This window comes from Magnusiomyces paraingens (assembly GCF_902498895.1).
Source record: "Magnusiomyces paraingens strain CBS 517.90 genome assembly, contig: contig2, whole genome shotgun sequence".
NCBI classification, from domain to species: domain Eukaryota; kingdom Fungi; phylum Ascomycota; class Dipodascomycetes; order Dipodascales; family Dipodascaceae; genus Magnusiomyces; species Magnusiomyces paraingens.
Window position 1 is genome coordinate 662,429 of NW_022474068.1, and position 27,561 is coordinate 689,989.

Genomic DNA, 27,561 nt, shown 5'->3' on the forward strand with positions numbered 1-27,561 from the left:
ATTATTTAATACTACAGAATTTTTTTCCAAAATATTAATTCCCCAAACCAAACAAAAAGAAAATTTCAGCAGGAGTGAGGCGCGAAAGGCGTTTGATTTCACCTTCATCGAGTGCCGTGTCAATAATTGCACGTTTGCGTTTCTGAAGATACAAAACACGATCTTCAACAGTATTCGGAGTTGAAAGGCGGTATATAGTCACTGGTGACATTTGCCCAAATCGGTGCACACGATCCATGGCTTGATCCTCAACATATGGGTTCCAAAACGGATCAAGAAAAATAACGTTAGCCGCCGCAGTCAAGTTAAGACCAGAATTACCAGCCTTAAGACTAACCAACAAAATTTGAGGGTTCAGTTTCCCTTGAAAATCATCAATAATTTTGGTGCGCATATCAAAGTTGGTCTTTCCATCATATCTATCATAGGAAATTGAAGGGAAATCCATTTTTAAAGAGAGCTCAACTGAGCCTAACATGCCTAAAAATGATGAAAATATAATCACCTTATTTTCTTTTTTTTCTGAAAAAATGTCGCGTAAAACGTCCATGCACTTGATCACTTTGGACGATTTAAACCACCCGCGTGGATATACCTGCTCCCAATCGTTATTTTTAGACAATAAGGGTCCCACCAAAGGACCATCACGGGCGAACTTGCTTTCGGCTGAAAGTGTGAAAGGAGGCAGTGGAAACTCTATTTCTTTGTTATTGATGCAAAAGCTATCTGCTGCAGTAGCTTTTTGCTGTTCTGGTTGGTCAAGGTCATCCAAGGGAATTAAAAAGGACTTTGTTTCATCTTTTATATCAAAAGATGAATTTTCAAACGGCTTTTCTTGTCCTTGATGACGATTATCTCTGGTTTTAGATATTTTCTTCAGCACCCTATAACTTTCGCGGTTTTGGCGTATTTGATCGTTAGTCATATTTCTAATGTAAATCCAACGAAAGACAATGTAACTGAAAATGTCCTTCTCATCAATTGGAAGTCCACATTTTTCTGTGGGACATCTCAAGATCCTGTCAGTTTCTGTGTCATTTCCATCTTGGAGGTTCATTAAGCAACATTCCTCACAAGTATAGTGCCCACAGGGCCAAAAGATAACAACATTATCTCGGTCAACAGCGTCAAGACAAACTGGACACTGATAGTATGATAAGCTTTTGAGTCTAGTGACAGCATGGGTGTTAAGATTCCTTGCAACTTTAACAGCATGGTCATTTATACGATTGACTTGGAACTCCTTGTATTTATCCAAATCCGCTTTTTCAAGAATCTTAAGATTATCAGCAGCTTGACGTAGTTTGGTAAGCAGAGCAAAAATGTGCATTAGATTGTGACTCATTCCTCCTTTCGCAAGTCTTACAACACTTTCTGCCGAGTTATTTTCCAAAATTTTGTAGTACTCTTTTTCTTCTTCATCAATATCCACTTGGATTTCAATTATTTTTTTGGGTGGAAGTGCCAAAATAGGTTTACCATTAAATAGAGAGCTTTTAGTACGGCGAATCATGATGGAAAGAATTAAAGTACGAAGTCTGGCCATTACTCTCCTGCTCGGACCTCCCTGACCTTTTTCCAAAGGCAAAGCAATCTCTTTTCTAAACTTTTTGGTATTTGTATAAGGTCCGATTCTCAAAAAGTAAATCAAAGAATGAAGATCCATGACAGTGTTTTGCATTGGTGTTCCTGTCATACACCATCGATACTTTGTTTCAAGTGCAGCACAAGCACGAGAAGTTACAGTGTTGCGGTTGTTAATATTGTGAGCTTCATCTAACACAACGCGATACCAAATAGAACGAATTTGGAAAAAGGGTGATTGACCAGCCAATTTTTTGGGGTTTTTTTTCAGGTCGTGATGTCGTAAGAAGTGCTGCTTGTATTCACTTGCAAGTATACCATAAGATGTAATGACAATATCATATTTTGCGAGCTCGGCAAATGTTACCTTATTGCGGCCAATATTGTAGTAAACAAAAATGCTCAGCTTATGTTTTGCTTGAACGTGTTTTTCAATTTCTTGTTTCCATTGATTAATCAATGACACAGGAACAACAATAAGAGTAGTTTTGCATTCTTCCTGCTTTGATCTTCGTGACATAATGAGCGCACTGATTCAAAAAAAAAAAAAAAAAAAAGAGACATACATCATTTCCAAAGTTTTTCCCAATCCCATATCATCGCCGAGAATTCCACCTGTATCTTGGTGTTCTTTTTTCGTCATCCACATAAGTGCTGCCTTTTGATGGTCACGGAGTGTTGACGTAAGTAAATTGGATTGTCCAACTAAGTTGCATTTAGCAACTTCTTCATCTTCAACTTGAGAAATTGTTCCATTTAAAAGCTCCTCAATTACCAATCGAGATTCTGTCCTCTTCGCCATTTGCATAGGATCTAAATTACCGCCATGTGTTGGATTAGGAGGATTAGAAGAGCTATCTTCCTCTTCAACGTCACTTTCTTCTTGATCAAAGTTGTCTCTGGATTCACCATAATAGTAATTTTCCTCTTCTTCTTCATCGTCATCATCTTCCTCCTCATCAAGCTCATCGCCTTTAGAAAATTCCTTAGAATCTCGTGCACTAGGGATATTTTCAAAGCTCTGCAATCGCTTTGCTTCGTTCAACGGAGTAGGCTTATATCCAATTGCGCTAAGTTTGCGGTCTTGTTTCTTTTTTTGCCTAGCCACTTCTCTATCAAGTTCTTCCCTCATTCGCCTGTTTCCCTCCTGAATTCTTTCAAGATAAAGAGGATAACTTTTCAATTTTTTGGTGCAGATCACATAGCGCAAAGTGTCCAAATGCATGTAAAATTTAAGATACATGTCCTTGAAAGCCTTCATGACACCAGCATGAATGAGTGCAAAATCACGACCTTCTTCATCAGGAGCCATTCTGCTTAATTCAGATACAACTTGCTCCCATATATTCTTGACGTCAACATACCAGCTTTTGTAAAGACGAGCTTCTGCGCTGATAATGTTAAACAACTCTTGTGCTTTCTCACGGTCTTTTGGGTCAAGATTGGGGATAATTCGGCTTGAAAAGAATGGCTCATAATTTGTTGAAGTACGAGAGGCTTCTTGGTGAAGACTGTTAGACGGTCGTTGTTTTTGTTTTTGTTGTTGCTGTTTTAGAGACTTAAGCGAAGGTTTTACATCAGCTTGAGAAGATTTTCTGCTTTGACTAGGTGAAATGCTGTGAGAAGATCGGTTACTTTCCTGACTAGAAGGTGCACTGCTCAGAGGAGATCGATTGCTTCCCTGGCTAGAAGGTGCACTGCTCTGAGAATATCGGTAACTGCTCTGAGAAGATTGGTCACGTCCTTGGCTAGAAGATGAACTACTTTGAAGAGATCGTTTAGTTCCTTGGCTTGAACTCATGTTTTTTGGAGAACTAGTTGACGGTTTGGTTTCGGTTATAGTTGAATTTTTTGTTCTATGTACAACATAAAGTTCTTGGACGCTATCAGTAGATGTGGATTTGGTGACGAGCTTAGGGGTGGAAACAGCCTGAACGGTTGGCGGTTTTGTTGTTGTGGTTTCAAGACGAGTCTTTTGATTAACTGGCTCTCTGAAAAGGCTTGCTTGATTGTTTTGGTTATTGTGAGAAACAGGCTCATGTGGATTGACGTTAGTGCGTAAAGTAACTGATTCTTCAGTAGTCTCTACTTTCCTTGAATAAAAAAGATCGTTAATGCTGTCCAAAGATTCTGATGCTATAACAGTATCAGATCTAGCAGCATGTACAATTGTTTGCTGTCTAGTTTTTGAGTCCTTGATTTTTGTTTGAGAAAAAAACAAGTCTCGTATGCTATCTGAAGCTGAAGCAAATGTAGAGGTATCATCAGTATCAGTGAATGTAGAAGTAACTGCAATAGTATTTGTGCGACCGGAGTGTTCACTTGTATGAGTCTTTTGCTTTTTGGGAGATCCATCGACAACAACAAAAGTTTCTGTTAGTTCAGATTTGCGAGCTTCTGAGATATGTGATTCATCGTTAATGAAATCAATAGTACGTTTAGGGCTATGGTTAAGTAGAGATAACCTTTTTTGGTTATTGTTGGAAGAACTTGATGCTTTTGGCGTAGTTGGAACAGCAGGGAGTGGTCGTTTATGCATTTTTGTTGTTGTACTTGGGATTGAAGGAAGAGGACGAGGAGACGGTTGTGGACGAAGTGAAGTCATTGGACTATGCAAAGATTTATTCATTAAAGGGGAATCCACTATTTTGGGTGAACTAGTTGAAAATGGTGGGATAGAGGGGGTATTAAAGTCAAAAGTAAACTCTGGAGACTCTGGTTGGTTAGAAGGCTTTGCAAGCTGCTGCAAGTCTGTCACAGGTGATGATGACGCATTTGCAAGAGGAGGAGCTTGTTTTTCTGAAACTTGAGAGGGACCATTAAATTTAAAAGTACCGGTGGTTATAGGTGCTGGAACATTGCTACTTTGTGGAACCTCTTTGGTTTGATATTGTTGACTTATTTTTTTGAAAAAGGGTACAAAAGTTTGTGAGCTGACAGGACGAGAATGAACTGATTGTGCATGGGAAAGTAGAATTTCTGCATCAGGAGGCGCCGAACTTAAAGGCTTTGAGATTGGAGGTGTTTTCTTGGGATTTTGAGCCAAGTCATCATTGGCATTAGTGTTGTTTTCATTTTCCATTATGGAATGGAATGCTTGTTCCGTAGGAAAGTGGAGTGGAAATTTGGAAGTAAGACCTAAAAAAAAAAAAAAAAAAAAAAAAAAAATTAAATAAAATATATTTCCAAACCCTAAACCCATGTTTATATGATTTGACCGTTCTAGGTGGGGTGTCAATTCTTTATCACGTAAGGCTTATTGGTAGGTTACATTAAATACGGCTGTACGTCATGCTTCTGTGACTCCTGGAAGCCCTTTAGAAAGAAAAGAAAAGAAAAGAAAAAAAAAAAAATAAAAAAATATTTAAAAAGGCTGCGAGGCCCATCATATATTGTCCTTTTTGCATTCATCTATCCATCAACCAAAACAAAATAAACCTTTATTCTCAACATAACACACTTTCATGGGCGTTCAGATCCTTCGACCCACTTATCGTGCTACCTTAGTCATATTTCTAGTAGCCATCTCGCTGACGCTTACGGCGTTGCTGTGGCCCTACTGGGCTGTGGACGCTGACCAAATGGTTGAAGTGGGTTTCACCCGTCGTTGCATGCCAGAGTATGTTATTTCTTTAAATGAGGTTCATAAAAATCAAAAAGAGGATTTGCTAACTAGATGGATTTTTTTTTTACACAGAAGTACGATTAAGGAACAAGTATGCACGCCATTTCCTCTAGAGGGCTCTGACACGGGTAACAATCCACTTCATTCCCAGCCCCAACAACCCATCCCAGTATCTCCCAACACAGACGATCCTATGAAAGCTGCATGGATGACAGCAGGATTTATTACATGGTTGACTTTATTTCTACAGCTTGCCACTGTAGTATCATACTCCAGCACGATTATTGGTGACCGGTATTTTGAAGAAGTCGGATGGCGTCTTATTTCCTATTTTGCAGGAAGTGCTGGTAAGTATATTATGTTTGTGATATCTTCTTTTCTTTTAATTTCATTTTCATTTCTATTTCTACTTTAACCCCCCCCTTAAAACCAAGCCCAAAATAAGTAAACGAGACGCCTTATCTATTTTATGCGGGATCTTACGATTAAAAGCCAGGATCGGCAGTGACATCATCTATAAAGTAGCAAATGAGGGGATTAAAGTTTTTCTTGTTATTGTGGTTATTTGTTTATTTGTTTATTTTTTTTTATTTTTTTTTATTTTTTTTTATAAAACTAACACTACAATTTATGTAGCACTGATGCAAGCAAGCTCTTTGACGGTCGTGTGGGCCATGGTACGAAGCACGGCGGGGAAAAAGTTCTTCTCAACAGGATTAGCAAATACTGACCGTTCGGGGTTATCTACTGGTGGCACCTTTTATTTCCATGTGGGTTTATCATGGCATTTAGCATTAAGCTCATTTGTTCTAGTCACTGGTGGAGTTTTAGCTTTAGTTATAGTTGGAGTTTTAAACCCTCCTGAACGAGAGTATTACCTTGGAGATTATATTAGAATTAAAGACGAGGAGGAGAATGATAACAATGATGATTCTAGTGAGTACACAGACACAACAACAGCCACTGGTGGGAGTAGAGTTCGACGAAAAAGTTCACACTGGAGCTTTATGGATAATACAGCCAAAACCCGACGAACATTTTACGATTATTATAGCAACTGTGCTGCCATGGATGAAAACGCAGATGTAGAGAGTCTAGAAGGAATTCCTGTGGGAAATTCTGTGGGGGGTCTTACATCTGCGGGAACAAGCATGAAGATGAAGACGAAGGAGGATGCAGCGATGAGTGTTGGCCAAGCGTTGGTATCAACAGAGGTAGATCCTTTAAACATTAGCGCGGCGCGTAATTATCAGTACCAGTCAATCGAAAGTAAAGATGATGCGGCAGTAGCAGCTACAGTAGTACCATCAACAACAACAGCAGCAACAGCAGCAGCAACATCGGGATCATTAAAAGCGGCAGCGGCAGCCGCGATTGTATGCGAAGGCAGGCCCGAACCTGTGGTGCACGGCTTGTCAACGGGACTGCTACAGTTGCCTCAAGTTGAGGCCACAGTGATTGGTTCAACTAGTACTGCAGGTTATGGCAACGGCTACTATGATGGTGGGTTCGGTAATGAGGGAAGTGTTAGTGGTGGGCTGCACCCAAAGACGGCGTCGGAAACTACAATGAGTACTTTGTGCGAAGAAATGGGCGGAGTGGGTCCTAGTAGTACTTCTTTGCACCAACAGCAACAAAGCAATAAGAAGAAGAAAAAAAGACGAAGACGACACGAAGAAGATGATAGTAGAGATTTTTATTTATACATGCAACGCTGTCAAATAGAAGACAAACTATGATATATATAGATAGAAAGGGTGACGAATATTTTTTTTTTATTTTTTTTTATATATATGGATTTGTGTATGGATTAATTATTAATGTTGACAGTTTTTTAAAGCCAGAGAAACCGATTTTGTAAGTACAGAAAAGTTGAATAAAAAAAATAAAAGTATATAAAAATTTTTTCAAAACAAGCAAAAGTAAGCAAACATAAGAAATTAATCAGTAAATGAATCAAAGAATAAAAAAAAATTGTGAGAGAAATTAAAAAAAAAAAGAAAAAGAAACAAATCAAAATCAAAATCAAACTATCTGTTGATGCGAGCAACAAGTTCAATTGGAGTGCATGGGTATGGCTCCTTGTAGAAAAACCCGTGACTGATTGCGTCTTTAGCATAAATGCGGTTATCTGGGTCAAATGTGAGAATTCCTTCCATGAGGGAAATAAAATTGTGGTCGACAGGAACGATTTGGTTGTCAGAAGATGAAGAGGATGCAGAAGAAGAAGAAGATGATGATGATAATGTGGAAGAAGTAGGAGGCCGTGAAGTTGAAGAGGATAAAGAAGTTGAAGATGGCTGTGAAGAAGAAGATGAAGAAGAAGAAAAAGAAAGTGATGCAGAGGCAGGTCTTAGTTGGTAAATTAGGCGCTGAACTGCGCTAAATTGTTGAGGATTACGTTCACGTACATCCATAGGACGTGCACGCTTGTATGCTGCCCGCGTATGCAAAAAATGCGCTGGTGGACGACTTCCATGTTGATGATGGTGAGAAGATGATGAAGAGGAAGTTGTTGAAGTTGACGATGAAGAAGAAGAAGAAGGGCGAGAAGAAGATGGTCTAGAAGAAGAAGAAGAAGAAGAAGGCCTGGATTGATCTGCTGAGGAAATTTGCGGAGCCAAACCTGAGCCTGAGATTGAACTTGAGGGAAGAATGGGGGCTCGTAGAGAGGGATCTGGGCCATCTGGGGCCCCTTCGAAAAAACGAAAGATGTGGTTCAATTCATCGACTTCTGAGTTCCCTGGTAACAATGGACGACCAAGGACTAGTTCCATAATAACGCAGCCATAGGACCACATGTCAACAGGATACGAATAGTCTCGATGCTGTAGAATTTCGGGTGCTCGGTACCATAAAGTGCAAACGTTAGGAGTCAATCGGCCATCTTCTTGAAAATAAGCAATACTTGGTGGAAGTTCGACAGTGAGATGAGAGCGTGAATGACCCGGTCCAATAGAAGATGGGGGGAGGTGAGAAGAAGAAGATGAAAGAGTAGAAGCTGGGCCGGTGGGTACTCCAGGAGGTGGCATGCGGTACTGATGCGGATGTTGTTGTTGATAGTGAGGGTTTTGGGGATAATGATGGGGAGGGAAAGAAGGAGGAGCAGGAAGAGTTTGATGGTGAGAAAGATAAATATGTTGTTGCTGTTGTTGTTGTTGTTGTTGTTGTTGTTGCTGCTGCTGCTGCTGCTGCTGCTGCTGCTGCTGCTGCTGCTGATGAGGGTAGTAAGCAGGTCCTGAAGCACCTGGTAGAGGATAAACATGTCGAGGAGCATTGTAGAGCGGGGAATTTGAAATAAGAGTTGCGGAGCCAAAGTCCGAAAGCTTGACAATGCCGTCGGTTGTGAGGAGAATGTTTGAAGGCGCAATATCACTAAAAAGCATGTTAACAATTTTTTTTTTTTTTACTTATAACTCTTAAAACCCTAAAAGATCAATTGACTTACCGGTGTACAATTCCGTGCTCATGAAGGAATGCTATAGCTTCAATGAGCTGCCAAGCAAAACATTTGAGCTGGAAAATGTCAAAGGGGAGTCTAAATGCGTCCATTAGACTGTCGAGAGTAATTGGAGCCCAGTCAAGAACTAACAGAGGTGTGACTTCCTCTAATGATTGGTCTGGAGCGTGCGGCTGCTGGTGATGGTGGTGGTGATGGTGATGTTGTTCAGAAGAACTTGTTCCGGATGGTGTGGGAGTAGTGGAACCTCCGATGCTGGAGGACGACGACGAAGAGGAAACCTCGGGTGGCGGAGGAGCATCTAGATAGATAATGTCGAGCAGATTGACAATGTTACGATGCCATAGACGGTCGAGTAAAAAGATTTCTCGGTCGCGAACAAACGGCGATCGCATGATTTCTTTAATGGCGACGTCTCCGCCGTCATACCTACGTCTGGCGTGTCTTTAAAAACGTTATTAGTTAAAATAAAAATTAAAAAGATTTTTTCCCATCAAGTTAAAATATAATTAAATACATACCTTACTTTGGCGAATGCTGTGTAAATAAATAAAAAAAAGGTTGTAGTTAGATAATTAGGTCTTGGATGACAGCCCATATATATAAATCTTTATATATATATATATATATAAATCTCTATATAATATATATATATATGGTTGACAGTGTATCTGCGCAATTAATTTCCTCTTTAGTTTTTTTTTCTTTTTGTTCAATTTACTTACATCCTCGGCCAGCCCATTCGAGGAACTGGTACCGGTCGCTCATAGCGGTGAAATTTCGATAGATTGGGTGTTTTTTGGTGGAGTTGTTGTTAGTGGTTTTTTGGTGTAGATAATTGATGATGATGGTGATAACAAAGATTGAGAAATGCTTGCAAGTTTTGTGTGTGGTGGTGGGTTTTTTTTTTTTTTTTTTTTTTTTTATGTGGTGCGCGGATTTATGTCCGGGTCTCTTTCCAGCAGATAACGGATTGCAGTTTTATAAAAATAAAATATAAATAAATTCAAAAATTCAAAAATTCAAAAAAAAAAAAAATAGACGAAGAATGTGTTGAAAGTGTATATATATATTATTTTTAAAAAAAAAAAAAAAGAGAGAGAGAGAAATTTAGAAAAAGAGGTAAATCCTTTTTTTTTTAAAAAAAAAAAAAAAAAAAAAAAGCTATTTTTTTTATACCTTCAAAATCTTTCAAGAAAAACTTTGTCCAAGGCGTTGCTTTAAGAAGAAGAAGAAAAGAAAAAAAAAAAAAACTACCCAAAAAAAAAAAAAAAAAAAAAAAAATACCAATTTTTTGCGGGCGTTGTACATTCGGAGTGAGATTTTTATTTAAAAAATTAAAAAAAAAAATTAAAAAAAATAGTAGTGAACCCTCTCAGACTGGATAGGAATTCAGGGTCCGGGAATCTGGTTGACGCTGGCTGTGAATAAATTCTATATAAGTCCTATTCCTAAAGGGGTCCAAAAAAAAAAAAAAAAAAAAAAAAAAACCAATTCTGTTGGTGTAAAAACAAGTCTTCTTCTTCTTCTTCTTCTTCTTTGTTAAATGATCGATGGTTTAGTTTGAAAATTAATTTAATAAAAACCATCTTTTTCAATTATTATTAAAAATGGCCCATTTTAATATATAAATATAATATATCATTTCATCTTTCGGATTATTCTAGAATCTATATAAATTACAGTAACAATTGCCCAATTTCCATATTCATCCAATTGCCGTTTAATATTTCTTTACATCATGTATAATGCCCTTTATACGTCTTCAAATTCTTCATCATCGTCCTCATCCGGATCAAAAAGTCCAAGATCTAACTCCGCCACAGCTGGCATACTTGGCCGTCCACTGTACTCCGAGTCCCGCCGTGCCACCTTTGACAGCCCCTCTGAACCTGCCGCACCGCTTGAATCTATAGTCGCCGCACTAGTGCCTATGGTTGAGGGCGAAGAAGAAGAAGAAGACGAAGAAGCCGCAATTGTGTTTGCTGTTGTTGCTATTGTAGTTGTTGTTGTTGTTGTGGTGGTGGTGGTGGTGGGGACTGTACTGATAGAAGGTTTATCAAAAGACCCTATTGTCGAGTCCACAATTGCACTGTTTCGGCCCATTGTCTCCACATTTATCGAGCTAGTCTCATTCTTATTATCGTTATTATTATTCACCTCATTCTCCCCCTCTCTTTGCTTCTGCTTCTGCTTCTGCTGTTCTAGCTCCAGCTCCAGCTCCAGCTCCTTTTGCTTCTTTAGCTCTTCCTTTTTAGCATTTTCCTCGCCTGCAGTAACTTCCTCAGTCCCAGATATGGCTGCCAGTGCAAGCATCCCCCGTCGCAATTCATCCTCCGAAGGCCACGGGTAGTTAAAGTCCGGGTTATCGCGTGACTGGCCATCAAACCCAAGCGGTGCAGATGTAAACTTGGTAATACGCGTCGCATATTCAAGAAGTTCCTTGGCAGACACTTTATCACGTTCTTGTACGTATTTGCCTGAAAATGCCAATGAAGATCGTCGCCGTCGAATCGCCTCTTCCAATGTCCGCACTTTGCGCCGACGACGGTGACCAATTGTCTTCTTTCCATCTCTTATTCTTTTACCATCATCACCACCACCATTAATGTCTTCCATATCCTCATCTTCGTCTTCATCGTCATCGTCATCGTCATCATCATAATCCACATCATTTAATTGTACTAGTTCTCGTGTGTAGTCCAATGCTCCATCTGGCAACGACCGCAGAAACTTTTCGTCAGGCTTCGGCAATGCCCGAAGTGTCCTTCGGCAGTCTGATAACGTGACCAACAAGACATTGAGCTCATCATCTAAAGTTTTGGACTCTTGTCGCAATTCATAAATTCGTCGTGCTAGTCTCTGATGCTCTGCCAACTCAGTGATTGCCTGTGCCAGCTCTGCTTCAGCCGAAACCAAGTTCTCTGCTGTTTTCAAACTCGGTCGAAACCGCGATATAGATTCTACTAGTTGTGCCAGTGTCTTTTCAAACACATTCAGCCATCGCGACACTTGAGGTTTTTCGTATTCGTGCTGGTAAATCAAACCATTTGTTATTTCTGATCCGACACCATTATTACCATTTGCTTGCATCCCATTAAAACTCGTATTACCTGGGGTATGTGCTTCAGAGCTTGATCCCATAGCTGTAAGGTTCACGCTACTGTTACCACCTCCCAAAGGCTTCAATAATCTCTGTTGTTGATACTGCTGGCCTGCCGATCCAGGCATCCCCGGAGTCCCTGGATTCATATTTGCTGGTGGTGTAAATGGCTGAAACGGAACAGGTGTAGATATTCGTGAGTACGGTTGTGGTACCAGCTGTGCTGTTTTGAACTGGTGAGACATGGCTTCGGTGCGTATATGTATATGTATGTGTATGTGTATGTGTATGTTTATGCGTGTATGTATGTGTCGTGAGAATTTTATGTTTGTGTGTGACGGAAATTCCAAACAGTAGATGCATCTTTAGGAGGTTTGGCCGTACCACCGCCGGGTAACCGCCACCTAAGCAAAAACCTCAGCTTGCTAACATGAAAAAAAAAGGCCTTTCATTTTCTCAATACACTTTTTCCTTTGCATATATCAACAGCAAGCATCCTCATAAATACTTAGTTTGGACTTTATCCCAGCACGTTAACCTACTCAGCTTTTTTTTTTTTTACTTAATTATTTTTATTATTATTATATCTTATATCTTCTATTAAAAAAAAAAAGCATTAGCCGGCGTTTTTTTCTTGTTCATCGTTCTCCACGTTGGCCGTGCTAAATAAGCCTTATTCCGGGCCCACCGCGTCCTATTACAGCAACAAGCACTATTTGCGTCTGCTCAACCACCCTTCTTATAATCGTTACGATTACTCACCGCTTTCCCCAACTGCCTCCATTTCGAGCCCCAGTCTTCAGTGGTACGCTCTTGTAAGGTGGCCTTATTTGGTATACAAACGGTCTCGACTGGCTCTTGGTGCCCTCTTACGAATGCCCAGCTTCGATATCCCCCTCCATAATATGGCCCCGTCCTCAGACCTCCACCACAGCGACAATGAAGACGATTACGCAAACGATCTCATTGTCACTGCAACAGAGTCCTCTACCGCTCCCCTTATTAACAGTAGGAGAGGAGGTTCTCGTGGGAACCCCCGAGTAGGAGGACCAAAATCTTCCTCAACTTCATCTCTAGCTATTGATAACCATGATGATGATCTTGATACTACCACTACCTCTTACCCCAAACACAGATTTGTTTCTCCAGTAGTCTTTTTTAAGCGACTTTCTGCTTCTGTTGCTCAACTTAGAGCCAGAAATCAACGCAGCCCCGTGCTTGAATCTCACCCAGAGCGCATTGTTACTCCACAGCTTGCATCCTCTGCAAAATCTTACCATTACCCCTCCAACGCAATTTCAAATGCAAAGTACAATGCTGTTACATTTCTACCAGTTATTCTTTACGAACAATTTAAGTTTTTCTTCAACCTTTATTTTTTGCTAGTAGCTCTTTCCCAAGCAGTTCCAGCTCTCCGGATCGGGTATCTCTCCTCATATATTGTTCCGCTCGCTTTTGTATTAACAGTTACAATGAGTAAAGAAGCTTGGGATGATATTTTACGTCGTCGCAGAGATCGCGAAGCCAACATTGAACTTTATGAAGTCCTGAACCCTCCAGTTTCAGGGAAAGACCTTTTTGTCAAGGCACAAGACCTTAAAGTCGGCAGTCTTGTGCGTCTCCACAAGGATCATCGCATTCCAGCAGATATGATTTTGCTCCAATCTTCCGAACACACGGGTGAATCCTTTATTAGAACAGATCAACTTGATGGTGAAACCGACTGGAAGCTGCGCATTGCTGCCTCTCTTACACAAAGTGCTTCAATTGAAGACCTTCAGCACATTAAAATCCAAGCAGAGTACCCACACAAAGACATTCATTCATTTCTTGGAAGCATCACTCTCGACGGAAACTCTGTGGGTCTTAGTGCCGATAATACCCTCTGGGCAAATACCGTTTTAGCCACTGGCTCTGCCATTGGTTGTGTCATTTATACAGGTACTGACACTCGTCAGGCCCTCAATACATCTAAAGCTCGTGCCAAAACTGGTCGCTTAGAAATTGAAATCAACAGTCTTTCCAAGATTTTATGTACATGTGTTTTTGTGCTTAGTTTTGGTCTTGTAGCCTTCAAAGGTTTTGGTGATAAGTGGTACATTGATGTTATGCGCTTTTTGATTTTGTTTTCTACAATTATCCCCGTTAGTTTACGTGTCAACTTAGATATGGCCAAGTCCGTTTATGCCCATCAAATTGAGCATGACAAGTCGATTCCAGAAACCATTGTGCGCACCAGTACCATCCCTGAAGACTTGGGTCGCATCGAGTATTTACTTACTGATAAAACAGGTACTTTAACTCAGAATGATATGGAAATGAAAAAAGTCCATGTTGGTACTGTTTCATATACTGGAGATGCCATGGACGAAGTCGCGCAGTTTGTTGCTGGTGAACCTACAGGTCCACGTAGTCGTCGTGAGATTGGTAATCGTGTGCGTGACATTGTTACCACACTTGCGATTTGTCATAGCGTAACACCTTCTTATGAAGATGGCAAGATTGAATATCAAGCTGCTTCACCTGATGAGGTTGCCATTGTCAAGTGGACAGCATCTGTTGGATTGTCTTTGCATAAACGAGACCGTAAATCAATGACACTTTTACATGAAGCCACTCAAACCAACTTGGAGTACGACATTTTATACGTTTTCCCATTTAACTCGGACAATAAGCGCATGGGTATCATTGTGCATGACAAGACCAAGGATGAGATGTGGTTCTTGCAAAAGGGTGCTGATACAGTTATGGCATCCATTGTACAGCATAATGACTGGCTCGAGGAGGAAACTGGCAATATGGCTCGCGAAGGGTTGAGAACTCTTGTTGTGGGTCGCAAGAAGCTTTCTCCTGGATTGTTTAGAGACTTTGAGGAAAAGTACAAGGAGGCTTCGCTTTCTATGGCCAACCGTGAAGAAAAAATTGCCAAGGTTGTTAGTGATTTCCTTGAACACGATTTAGAGCTTCTTGGTTTGACTGGAGTTGAAGATCGCTTACAAAAGGATATGAAACCATCACTTGAATTGCTTCGAAACGCAGGAATCAAGATTTGGATGCTTACTGGTGATAAGGTGGAGACAGCTCGGTGTGTTGCTGTTAGTTCAAAGCTTGTAGCACGTGGTCAGTATATTCAAACAGTTGTCAAGGTACGCAACAAGCAGGCTGCATTTGAACACATTGAATTTTTACGACGACGGCCTGATGCAGCTTTGCTGATTGACGGAGAGTCACTTAGCATGTTTTTGAATCACTTTAAGGAACAGTTTGTGAGTGTTGCTGTGAAACAGCCAGCAGTTATTGCATGTCGATGTACGCCACAGCAAAAGGCAGACGTTGCAATTTTAATTAAGGAGTACACTAAGAAACGAGTGTGTTGCATTGGAGATGGTGGTAATGATGTTAGTATGATTCAAGCTGCAGATGTTGGTGTTGGTATTGTGGGTAAGGAGGGCAAGCAAGCGTCGCTGGCGGCGGACTTTAGTATTACGCAGTTTTGTCATTTGACCAAGCTGCTTGTTTGGCACGGACGCAATTCATATAAGCGATCAGCTAAGCTTGCACAGTTTGTGATTCATCGTGGTTTGATTATCAGTGTGTGCCAGACTGTGTATTCAGTTTCGTCTGCGTTTGAACCTCTTGCATTGTATGAAGGTTGGCTTATGGTTGGTTATGCCACGCTTTATACTATGGCACCAGTATTTTCTTTGGTGTTAGATCGTGATGTTGATGAAGACTTAGCCAACTTGTATCCTGAACTTTACAAGGAATTGACAGAAGGCCGGTCATTATCATACAAGACGTTTTTTGTGTGGGTTCTTGTTTCATTGTATCAAGGATGTGTGATTCAAGGTCTTTCACAAGTGTTTGTTGGAATTGACCGGGAGTTGTTCCACAAGATGGTTTCTGTGAGTTTCACTGCGTTATTACTTAACGAGTTGATTATGGTTGCTTTAGAAATTACAACTTGGAACAAGGTGATGTTTTTTTCAGAGGTGATTACTTTTTTGATTTACGTTGCGTCTGTACCATTTTTAGGAGACTATTTTGATTTGGGGTTTGTGGTGACGCCGGCGTTTTACTGGCAAACTATACTAATTACGGCTACAGCATTGATTCCCCCATGGATTGGCAAAGCCTTGCGTCGTAAACTGCGTCCACCAAATTATGCCAAAGTCCAGCAGGCTTAAAGAAAAAAAAAAATTTCTTCTTCTTCTTTTTCTTCTTGAAAGAAAGAATTAAAGATATGGATGAAGGATGGGGGTGGAGAGAGTTTTTTTTTTGTATGTAATAATAATTTTAATAAGTAAATATACATGCATTTATACATTTATTATTGATTTTATGAAATGTATGAAAAAGAAAAAAAAAAAAATTCAAATTTCAAAGAAAGTATTAGAACCTAAGTTTTTTTTTTTTTTTTTTTTTTTTTTTTTCAAGATCTGATAAATCAATTTAAATTTAAATTTTTTTTTTTTTAATGTTAAATACAAATGCGTAGATCAAGGCACGTGTTTATCTGAGAATGATGCATTTTGTGGAGAAAAAGATTTTAAGATAAGTTAAGGTGCATTTTTTTATAAGAAAAAAAAAATAAATAAATAAATAAAAAAAAAAACCAAAGAAGAAATATTTGTCCGAGAACGCCAGCAAATAAAAAAAGGGGGAGAAATGTAATACACTGATTTTTACAGAAACGGTTTCAATCAAGGGGGTAGTTATATATATATAACTAACTATATATATAGTTAATATATTTTTAGATTAAAAAAATAAAAAATAAAAAAAAATAAAAAAAAATAAAAAGAAGAAGGTCTTGTTTTGCATAAAGAATGTGGTTATTAATTTTTTTTTTTTGTTTTTTTTGTATGAAGGCTTAACTAGTCATGAACAAATTTAGTTGGTGGTGGCAGTTTATAATAATAATAATAATAATAATTATAATGAGAGGAGGTGTTTTGTTGTCAATTATTATTATTATTAAAAAAAAAAAAAAAAGGTAAAAGGTAAAAGTATCTTAATAGGATGAGATCGATGAGGAACTAAAAAAAAAAAAAAAAAAAAAAAAAAAAAAAGAGACTTGTTATTGCGAAAAAATTATTTATATATATATATATTGTTTCTCCAAGCTCTCAAAAAGCTTAAAAAGAAAAAAAAAAGTTGTTCGGGATGATGATGATGATGATGATGATGATGAATGTTGGTAAATTTGATGCGTGTCTTTTTATTAATAATAATAATAATAATAATAATAATAATAATAATAATAATAATAATAATAATAATAATAATAATAATAATAATAATAATAATAATAATGATGATGATAATAAATATTTCAAATTTAGGTCTGATGGAAGGTCAACTGATGAGCCAATTAAAACAAGACATCTGCTAGTTTCTAACGGTTATAATATTTTTTTTCTTTTTTTTCGGAACTTAAGCGTTGCGGAAGATGGAAGAGATCCGGTGATACCCGGTATAAAAAAAATACGGGCAAACAAAACAAAACAAAACAAAAAATAATAAAATAAAATAATAAAATAAAATAAAAAAATAAAAAATAAATAGAAGATATGATTTAAAGGGATAAAAAATTATACGTGTTTTTTTTTTTTTTTTTACGTGTCATGTATAATTATAATGAGAAGATCACATTGATTAAGCTTAATTAGTTTAGATAGATGATGAATAACAATAGTAATAAGAAAGAAAATTGAAAGCTCATGTGTATTAGTAGATTTGAGATATTACAAGGTCTCCTGCTATTTAAAGCAATTAGAGTTGTTGTTATTATTATTATTATTATTATTATTATTATTATCATTAATTAAAAGATAAGTTTAACGGAATTGCCTTATTTTGATAAAAACTTGTGGAGAGAAAAGAAGCAAGTGAAAAAAAAAAAAAAAAAAGATTTTTGTTCAATGTTTGGTTTATATATATATAAATATATATTAATGCGAGTCTTTTGCCTGAAACCCCGATAGAATTCTAAACAGAAGAATATCATTTAAATTATATTTGTATTTAAAGAAAGAAAGAAATAAATAAAAATAAAAATAAAAAAAAAATTTTGATTATTTAAGTGAGATCAATTGAGATCTTTTTTTTTTTTTTATTTGAAATATTTATTTTGAGAAGTTTAAAAAAAAAAAAAAAAAAGTTACTTAAAAAAAAATGACTGAACAATTTCTCGAGAAAAGAAAAAAAAAAAAAAAAAAAAAAAAAAAAAATTAATTTGGGATTGTTCATGAGATCAGGGTCTTTTGAAAAATTAAAAAAAAAAAAAAAATTAAAGATGAAAATATTTTTTTTTTTTTTTTTTTTATTTTATATTTTTATATTCAAAAAAAAAAAAATAGTTTTTTTTTCTCGGAGTCCCGGTTGAAAGAAAATAAAAAAAAAAAAAAAAAAAAAAAAAACGCGCAGATTTCTAGTGTGTGGTTATTAATTATTATTAATCTTTTACTAACAAACTGCGCACTTAATAATAAAATTCGAATTGGTTTTTTATTTTTATTTCTTTTTTTTTTTTGTTGATAGTTTATTAATTTATTAAATAATTTATTTATTTATTAATTAATTTATTTATTAATTTATTTATTTATTAATGATGATGATGATGATGCGTTGTTAATTAAAATAAAATAAAATAAAAAAAATAATAAAATAAAAAAAATTGCTGCTTAAACTATGGAATGAATGAATGCACTAATATTACGCGAATTTCAACTATCTTGATAATCAGCAATATACTACTACTTTTTTATTATTATTATTATTATTATTATTATTATTATTATTATTATTATTATTATTATTATTATTATTATTATTTACAAAATAAAATAAAATAAAATTAAAAAAACCTTTTGATGATGATTCTCATGAAAATATAATTATAAAAAATTATAAAAAATTAAAAAAAAAATTAAAAAAAAAAAATTAAAATCCGGCTGAACCTCCGTTATGACTTATTCCGGAAAGGCGCGACTGGTAAAGACAAACAGACTGACAAACAGACTGACAAACAAACTGACAGATTGGATATCAAAGTGATTACATAATAGTTATTAAAATAATAATAATTAAAATAATAATTAAAATAATAATTATTAAAATTGTTAACCAAGCAAAAGAGCTGCCTGTGCTGCTGCTGCTGCTGTTGTTGTTGGATATTTAAAAAAAAAAAAAAAAAAATATTTCAAAAGGTCTTGTCAATTCTTAAATTGAGCGCAATTTTTTTTATTTTTTTTTTATTTTTTTAATTTTTTAATTTTTTAATTTTTATTTTTTTTATTTTTTTTTATATTTTTATTGAAAACCCTTTTTTTTTTTTATTTTTATTTTCTTTTCCTTTCTTTCTTTTCTTTCCTTTCTTTCTTTCTTTTCCTTTTTTTTCTTATCACCAAAAAAAAAAAAATCTATAAAATCTCCATCTATTTTTTTGTAGACCAAATCTATCTGTCCTAAATACATTTTAAACCCCCCCTTATTCCCTCTGCTTTCTACATCGTCATCCCTCGTTTTTTAAAAAAACACACACACACTCTCACACACACTTACTCCCCCTCTATTAAATGCTCTCGCCATGTCTGCCTATAATAACCCCTTAGGCGAGCAGCCAGACCCTTCTTACCCTTCCGGAACTCCAACCGGAAATCCAACCGGAACTGGTACAGGCAACAACTCTTCAAACCGTAATAGCAGAGCTAGGTACTCTAACAATCCATTTAGTGCCGACCTAGACGAAGTCGATGATCTTCCCTCACCACCTTCAGGAGATAATACTAACAATGATACCATTACTGGCCTTCAAACTCCTCAAGCTGCAGCTATACGACCTGACTTTCAACCAACCTCCCATCTTCACAATCATGCTACTGATTCATCAATCCTTCAAAGTCCTTCAACTCTCTCTTTTAAAAATCCTTACTCAGCTTCTGTCTATTCAGTCTCATCTGACTCTCTCAGCATTGCCCAGCAGCCTCGCGGCTCTAAAAAACCTTACAATCTCGAACATACTCCAAGTGCCATTGAGAGACAACAACGACATATTTCTTTTGCCGCAAATGCTCAAGAAGAAATCAATTTTTCAGATCAAATTGCTACTACAACAACAAATAATCTCTCTTTCCTAAATGCCCCTCATGAAACTAATGACTCGGAACTCGATAGAGACCGTTCCATGAAGCGCCATCGTTGGGGTACCATGCGCCAAAAAAATGGCGGCCCTAAACGCTCAAAATCCTCTGCCTTTAAACGCCGCATATCTTCCCTCGGTAGTAACGGTGGCGACCATAACCATAACCATAACCAGCATCATCTAAATATTCCAGGTTTCCATCATGATAATAACTCATCAGATTCAGTCGCAGACGCTCCTGAAGAAAATGGAATTCATAGAGTTTACTTTAATATGTCTCTTCCTGATGATATGGTAGACCCAGAATCAGGTCTTCCTATTGAACAATACCCTCGAAACAAAATTAGAACTACAAAGTATACTCCTCTTACTTTCATTCCAAAGAATTTGTATTTCCAATTTCAAAATATTGCCAATGTGTATTTCTTGCTCATTGTCATTCTTGGTGTACGTTAACCTCTCCACTCCTCTCATCCATCCATCCCCCTTCCCCCTTTTTTTTTTAATTTTTTTAATTTTTTTAATTTTTTTAATTTTTTTAATTTTTTTAATTTTTTTAATTTTTTATTTAAGCTTACTAACGATTTCTTATAGGCCTTTTCAATCTTTGGTGTCCAAAACGCTGGTCTTGCAGCTGTCCCTATTATCGTCATTGTGGCCATCACTGCTATTAAAGATGCTATCGAAGATTACCGCAGAACTGTACTTGATTTAGAGCTCAACAATACCCGTACTCAAATCCTCTCTTACTGGCATAACTACAATGTCGTTGATGAAAACATTTCTGCTTGGCGTAAACTCAAAAAAGCAACTAGTAGGCTCATGTTTCGTACAGCTGCAAATATTAAAAATGCCCAAGAAAAACGCAAAGCTAAGAAAAACCCTCATTATGTCCCTAAATACACCAGTGATGGTTTGACTACCACTCGTACTGTTAACTCTGTTCTTTCCTCTCATGAAATGCAAGATCTTGGAACAACCTCTGCTGACCCAAGATCTTCCATCGATTCAACTTACTACGATCGCCGCATCTCTATGGACGTTACAAACAATCCCTTTGAAGATATTAATAATGAAACATCCACCCTCAGCCTTTCCACAATGAATAAAAATAATAACCAAGACAATAAGTCTTTTATTAATGAAAAACTTCATACAACTGGTAATTCCCGCTTCCGCCACGACTTTTGGAAAAATGTCCGTGTTGGTGATTTTGTCCGAATCCACAATAATGACGAAATCCCCGCAGATCTTCTTGTCATTTCCACTTCAGACTCTGATGGTGCTTGCTACGTTGAAACAAAGAATCTGGATGGTGAAACAAATCTTAAGGTCCGTCAGGCCCTCAAGGCTGGTCAAAATATCCGCCACTCGGCAGATTGTGAAAAGGCTTATTTTTGGGTTGAATCGGAAAAAAACCATGCTAACCTCTACTCCTTCAATGGTGTTGCCAAATGGTACGACTCCACCTCCGATCAATACGACCCTGTCCTTCCTGAAAATTCTCCTGTTTGTTCTGAACCCATCTCTATTAACAATATGCTTCTTCGTGGTTGCTCTCTTAGAAATACAAAATGGGTCATTGGTGTTGTTCTTTTTACCGGTCCTGAAACTAAAATTATGCTCAATGCTGGTGAAACACCCACTAAGCGCTCTCGTATTTCCCGTGAACTCAACTGGAGTGTCATTTGCAACTTTGCTCTCTTGTTTATCATTTGCTTCCTCTCTGGTCTTATCAATGGTATAGAATTTGGTAGGAGTAACACATCTATCACTTACTTTGAATTCGGCTCTATTGGTGGAAGTGCTCCTGTTGATGGTCTTGTTACCTTTTTCGCTGCAGTTATTCTCTACCAGTCACTTGTCCCTATTTCACTCTACATCTCTATTGAAATTGTTAAAACTATTCAAGCCTTTTTCATTTACAGTGATGTTTTTATGTACCATGAACCTTTGGACTATCCTTGTACTCCAAAATCTTGGAACATTTCAGATGACTTGGGTCAAATAGAATATGTCTTTTCTGATAAAACTGGTACCTTGACTCAAAACGTTATGGAATTTAAAAAGTGTACTATAAATGGTGTGGCCTATGGTAAAGCTTACACAGAAGCTCTTGCTGGTATGCGCAAACGTGAAGGTATTGATGTTGAAGCTGAAGCTGAGGAAATGCGTATTAATATCGAAAAGGATAAAATTAAAATGATTACCCATCTTCGCCGCATTCATGACAATGACCAGCTTTACGATGATAATGTCACATTTATTTCCTCTGACTTTGTTGCTGATATGGAAGGCCAGTCTGGTGATGAACAGCAGCGCGCCTGTAAACATTTTATGCTTGCTCTCGCTCTCTGTCACTCTGTCATTACTGAATCCAGCAAAAAGTTCCCCGGACGATTGGATCTCAAGGCTCAATCTCCTGATGAAGCTGCCCTTGTGGCTACGGCTCGTGATATGGGCTTTGCCTTTAAGGACCGCACTCGTCGCGGAGTTATTGTTGACGTCCAAGGTGCTGAACAAGAGTACCAGATTCTCAACATGCTTGAATTTAACTCTACAAGAAAGAGAATGAGTGCTATTATCAAGCTTGCAGGTGCAGGCCCTAATGGTACTGACAAGATTTTGCTTATTTGCAAAGGTGCAGATAGTGTCATTTATTCACGCTTGAGCCCCTCTGGCCAAGACCGCATTAGTGCTGAAACTGCTTTGCACTTGGAACAATTTGCACGTGAAGGTTTGCGTACCCTTTGTATTGCTCAACGTGAGCTCACTCTTGAGGAGTACAATAAGTTTAATCATGACCACGAAATTGCTTCTTCTGCCCTTGAGAACCGTGAGGACCGTATGGAAGAAGTTGCCGATGCTTTAGAACGTAACCTTGTTTTGCTTGGTGGTACTGCTATTGAGGATCGTCTTCAGGATGGTGTTCCTCAAACTATTGCTTTGCTCGGTATGGCTGGTATCAAGCTTTGGGTCTTGACTGGTGATAAGGTTGAAACTGCCATTAACATTGGTTTTTCTGCAAACTTGCTTGACAATGAAATGCAGCTCTTAATTTTACGTTCTGAAGATTTATCCATTGCCGCTGTTGATCGTTTAATTTCAGAATACCTGGAAAAGAACTTTAATATCTTTTACTCGGATGAACTCATTGATGAAGCCAAGCTTGACCACACTCCTCCTAACCCTAATTTTGCCATTGTTATTGACGGTGATACCCTCAAGTTGTGTCTTTCTGAAGAACTCAAGTACAAGTTTTTGATTCTTTGCAAACAATGCAAATCTGTTTTGTGCTGCAGAGTTTCTCCTGCTCAAAAAGCTGCTGTTGTTAGTCTTGTCAAAAATACTCTTGATGTCATGACGCTTTCTATTGGTGATGGTGCCAATGATGTCGCTATGATTCAAGAGGCTGATGTCGGTGTTGGTATTGCTGGTGAAGAAGGTCGTCAGGCCGTCATGAGTTCTGATTATGCAATTGGTCAGTTCCGCTTCCTTGCTCGTTTGTTGCTTGTCCATGGCCGCTGGTCCTACAAGCGTCTTGCTGAAATGATTCCAAACTTCTTTTATAAGAACGTTGTCTTTACTTTTGCTCTATTTTGGTACGGTGCATTTTCCAGTTTTGATGGTGCTTATCTCTTTGAATATACATTTGTTATGTTCTTTAACTTGGCCTTTACCTCGCTCCCTGTCATTCTTATGGGCTTTTTGGATCAAGATGTTGATGATCGTATTGCTCTTGCTGTTCCACAACTTTACCGTCGCGGTATCTTGCGTCTTGAATGGAACCAACAAAAGTTTTGGGTTTACATGTTTGATGGTTTTTACCAGTCTCTTGTTTCCTTCTTCTTCCCCTTCTTTACTTATCTTAATGGTGTTTCAATCTCAAAAAGTGGCCGCCCTCTTGATCACCGTTATTGGATGGGTGTTTCAGTTTGTACCATTGCTGTCTTGTCTTGTAACTTTTATGTCTTGTCCAACCAGTACAGATGGGATATCGCTTCTCTTATTATTAATATCATTTCTAGTTTGTTTGTCTGGATCTGGGCTGGTATTTATTCTTCATTCACTGGTTCTATGGGTCTTTACAAGGTTGCCTCTGAAATGTTTGGTTCTGCTTCATTTTGGGCTGTCATTTTTCTTGGTTTCATTACATGCATGTTTCCCCACTATACCCTTCTTTCAATTCAACGTATTTTCAAACCTGAAGATGTTGACATTGTTCGTGAACAATGGAACCTTGGATTTTTCGATTCCGTGCAGCCCATCTCTGAGGATAATTACGGTCTTACAGCTGCATTAGCTCTTGAGCGTCGTTTCCGTGGAGGCTTTGATGACTTTGACCTGCCCCGCATTAACGAAGGAGGTCTTGCACCACCACCTCCTGGTGCTAACCGCTTTTCCAAAAATGCAAGAATCTCTTCGGATGAAGAGTCCGATGACACTTACCGTCGCGAAAAGGGAAGCTCGTCGACCGGTTCTGCTGGCTCTTCAGGAACTTATGGCTCGTCGTCTGCTGCTGGACCTTCCTCTGGAGGCCACTCCGAAGATGACCGTATCCGTAAATCCCTTGACATTGCGCGGACTCGTCTGCGTAATGAACAGCAGCCTTCGCGCAAGTCGATGGAAGGTATGCGCATGTCGCACGATCTTGGTGACGAACTTACTACAGCAGAAGGCCTGATGCGCACATACACACGGCAACAGCAGTTTGGCTATGATGACCCCAACATGAACCGTGATACCGATTCCGAAATTGATCGTCGCGAGCGTAAGAGCAGACAATTCTTAAATCCTCATAAATTGGGATTGGATAAGTTAAGTAAGGTATTTCACAAGCATTAAAAGGTGAAAGGAAGAAGAAAAAAAGAAAGTTTTTAGAGTGGCTCTTTTTTTTTTTTTCTTTTGGGAAAATAAAACGATGGACAATACTTATAAATATTTTTGGATACCCTGAAGGAAATGAACATTATTTTGGAAAAAAAAAAAAAAAATATGGATGAAAATGAAATGATTAATGACTTGTTTATATGGTTATGATTAAACAATGATGATGAAATGATAAATGAAATGGTTGCTTAAATAGTATATATAAAAAAAAAAAAAAGAAAAACTTGGATAAAAGAAAATTGTTTTATAGTCTTTTTTTTTAGTATAAAAATACACATATGTACTTTAATCATTGTATAGAAATTCCGCGTTACCACAATAAATACTTTACCAACAATTGAATTCCAATTTTTTATTTTTTTTTTTTTTTTTTGCTAAAAATTAACAACAACATTTCTCATCCATATTGTGATTTGCAATATATTGTAGGCAGACAATAAACAAAAACAAGATTGAATTTTCATTGTGACCTGGATTAATGAGGTTCTAGTTACCGTTTACACACACATATATATACACACTCAATCAGTGTTTTCTTCACATTCTTCCAGATCACATTTTACGTTTTTCCCGCAATATTCTAAATTCTATTCACTTACTTGAAGCTAAAAGAAACAAACCCTTGACTTCTGAACATAGAACTCCCCCCCCCCCTCCACGAAATTTATTTACCTTATGGTCAGAGACAGCCAAATATTAGTCAGCTCTTCTTCTTCTTCTTGATTTGTCTTTGATTCCGTATTATTTTGGATCAATTACGGAACACCAGTCCCGACCTTTCTCCTATCTTCTTTTTTTTATTTAATCTTAAAAAAAAAAAAATTTCAGCTTTGTTCTTTTAAATAAAATCTTATCAAAAACAATGGGGAGATTCTTAATTTCTTTTTTCCTAGATACTAAAGTTACAATATTAGATGACAAAAAAAAAATTAAATAAAAAGGTAATTTCAAGCTAAGTTTAGAAGTTAGATACTATCTTGAAAAAATTTTTGTTTTCTTCTTCTTGTAAATAAAAAAAAACCCCTCCATTGACCAATGACTAAAACATCTAAAAAAAAAGAATGCTTTATTAAAAAGTAGTTTGAAATAAGTATTGTATTTATAGATGAATAAAAGCCCATTTAAGTGTGGTAAAATGAATTTAATAATTTAATATAAAATTTTATATTGAAAGAAGAAAAAAAAAAGGGATAATAGTTTTTTTGCTGGAACGTTCAATATTCCCCCCCCCCCTCCCTTCTCATTTCTCCATGAACCGATCCGTGATTTTAATATTATATAAATGATATTAAGATATTTTGTGTCTTATCAACTCTTGTTTTTTTATTTTATTGAGAAAATATCTTATTGTTTTAATTGAAGTCAATTATTTAAAAAAGCTTCTAAATGAATAACTCTTTATTTCTAAATTGTCAGTTAGTCAAAAGTATAAATTATTAAATTATCAAGTGCCATAAAATTATATGATACTTCTAATATTGTAAATAACTTTTAATATACATAAAAATTGAGTGATAAAATATAGATATTTTTTTGTCTTCTTATTGGTGCAAAAAAAGAAGTATATTTATCAGTAGTGTACTATTCAAATCAAAATGCAATGAACATCATTCCAAAGTAGGTTTAGAAGTCAAAATCCAGAATGAGTTTATGCACTTTTTTTATCTCATGATTTTTATTCTCTCTTATCAACTATGATTTTAAAAAAAAAACAAAAAAAAATTAAGACTGGCTTTTGTTTTCAAACTATTAACAAGAAACCAAGATATTCATTTAATATCGACTCAAAAAAATTTTAAAGAAAAAAAAAAAACTAAAAGAACCAATATTTATTTGTTAGGACTCACACATTGTTTTACATATTCCAATAATTCCAATTGTTTACTACATTTTCTGATGGTAAGCTTCTAAGCCATTCTATTGTTTTGTTTTTAATTATTTTAAATTGAGCATTTTTCATTCTTCTTTTGATTCTATTTCAATTGTTTCATTTCCTAAATTCTTTTTTGTTAAAATTTCTTAATCCCCATTGATGAAATTTTTAGTTTTTTTTTCTGGTCATATTTAACTGTTCATTTAAATAACATTTTGTTTTAACAATATTAGCTAAAATATTTTGTTTTTATGATTCTGATTCAAAATAACATCTATGGTTTATAATAAACCAGCTAATTTTATAGACTAAAATGAAATTCAATGTATTATTGTCTGAAAACTGATTTAGAGCATCTTTAAATAACAATTTTTTTAGCTTTGAAGATAAAATCTAGAAATTTCTTTTTTTCTTTTTTTTTACTTTTTCATTCGTTTTAAAAGAATCCATTTTGAATTTTAGCGAATAAGCTTATATTGATACATTTTAAGATACTCAATTGGCACACTAAGAATTTTCTAATTACACATTAAAATGTGTAATTGGTTAAGCAGGCTTTATAGTTAACCAATATAATTATTCTGTTTTCATGAAAACCATGAAATCTTTATCATTTTTTTTTGAGCCAAAACATATATGTCTATAGAATCAAATCATTTATTAACTACACTAGAAAAAAAAAATTAAAGATCTTTTGTCTGAAATTATTTTCAGAATCTTTAATAATTTTATTTTGATTTTTTTTATGTGAGTTAAATGGAAAGTACGAATATGACTATATATAACTACATTGAACTTTTTTTGGAGCGAAGCTATAATAATTGAATACCTAAATAGGATATAGTCCCAATTACACAGCATAGTGCCGCTAACCGGAAAA

At 36.5% G+C, this 27,561-nt stretch overlaps 6 protein-coding genes across 6 annotated transcripts; 3 read left to right on the top strand and 3 right to left on the bottom strand.

Annotated features, from left to right (window-relative positions):
* Positions 1-34: 34 nt before the first annotated feature.
* SAPINGB_P001946 (uncharacterized protein) lies at positions 35-4,666 on the bottom strand (the record flags this gene model as incomplete). Its single annotated transcript, XM_031996666.1, has 2 exons — positions 35-2,093; positions 2,151-4,666. 2 exons carry the CDS (start codon positions 4,664-4,666, stop codon positions 35-37), a joined length of 4,575 nt encoding a protein of 1,524 aa, XP_031852557.1.
* Positions 4,667-5,048: 382 nt separating this feature from the next.
* SAPINGB_P001947 (uncharacterized protein) lies at positions 5,049-6,948 on the top strand (the record flags this gene model as incomplete). The annotated part of the gene is made up of 3 exons (XM_031996667.1): positions 5,049-5,203; positions 5,282-5,556; positions 5,846-6,948. The coding sequence occupies 3 exons, from the start codon at positions 5,049-5,051 to the stop codon at positions 6,946-6,948; spliced, it is 1,533 nt and encodes a 510-aa protein (XP_031852558.1).
* Positions 6,949-7,239: 291 nt separating this feature from the next.
* SAPINGB_P001948 (uncharacterized protein) lies at positions 7,240-9,437 on the bottom strand (the record flags this gene model as incomplete). Its single annotated transcript, XM_031996668.1, has 4 exons — positions 7,240-8,584; positions 8,658-9,113; positions 9,191-9,206; positions 9,395-9,437. The coding sequence occupies 4 exons, from the start codon at positions 9,435-9,437 to the stop codon at positions 7,240-7,242; spliced, it is 1,860 nt and encodes a 619-aa protein (XP_031852559.1).
* Positions 9,438-10,424: 987 nt separating this feature from the next.
* On the bottom strand, positions 10,425-12,017 carry SAPINGB_P001949 (uncharacterized protein; the record flags this gene model as incomplete). Its single annotated transcript, XM_031996669.1, has 1 exon — positions 10,425-12,017. One exon carries the CDS (start codon positions 12,015-12,017, stop codon positions 10,425-10,427), a length of 1,593 nt encoding a protein of 530 aa, XP_031852560.1.
* Positions 12,018-12,677: 660 nt separating this feature from the next.
* On the top strand, positions 12,678-15,959 carry SAPINGB_P001950 (uncharacterized protein; the record flags this gene model as incomplete). Its single annotated transcript, XM_031996670.1, has 1 exon — positions 12,678-15,959. One exon carries the CDS (start codon positions 12,678-12,680, stop codon positions 15,957-15,959), a length of 3,282 nt encoding a protein of 1,093 aa, XP_031852561.1.
* Positions 15,960-19,363: 3,404 nt separating this feature from the next.
* Positions 19,364-24,763, top strand: SAPINGB_P001951 (uncharacterized protein; the record flags this gene model as incomplete). Its single annotated transcript, XM_031996671.1, has 2 exons — positions 19,364-20,365; positions 20,513-24,763. 2 exons carry the CDS (start codon positions 19,364-19,366, stop codon positions 24,761-24,763), a joined length of 5,253 nt encoding a protein of 1,750 aa, XP_031852562.1.
* Positions 24,764-27,561: the final 2,798 nt, after the last annotated feature.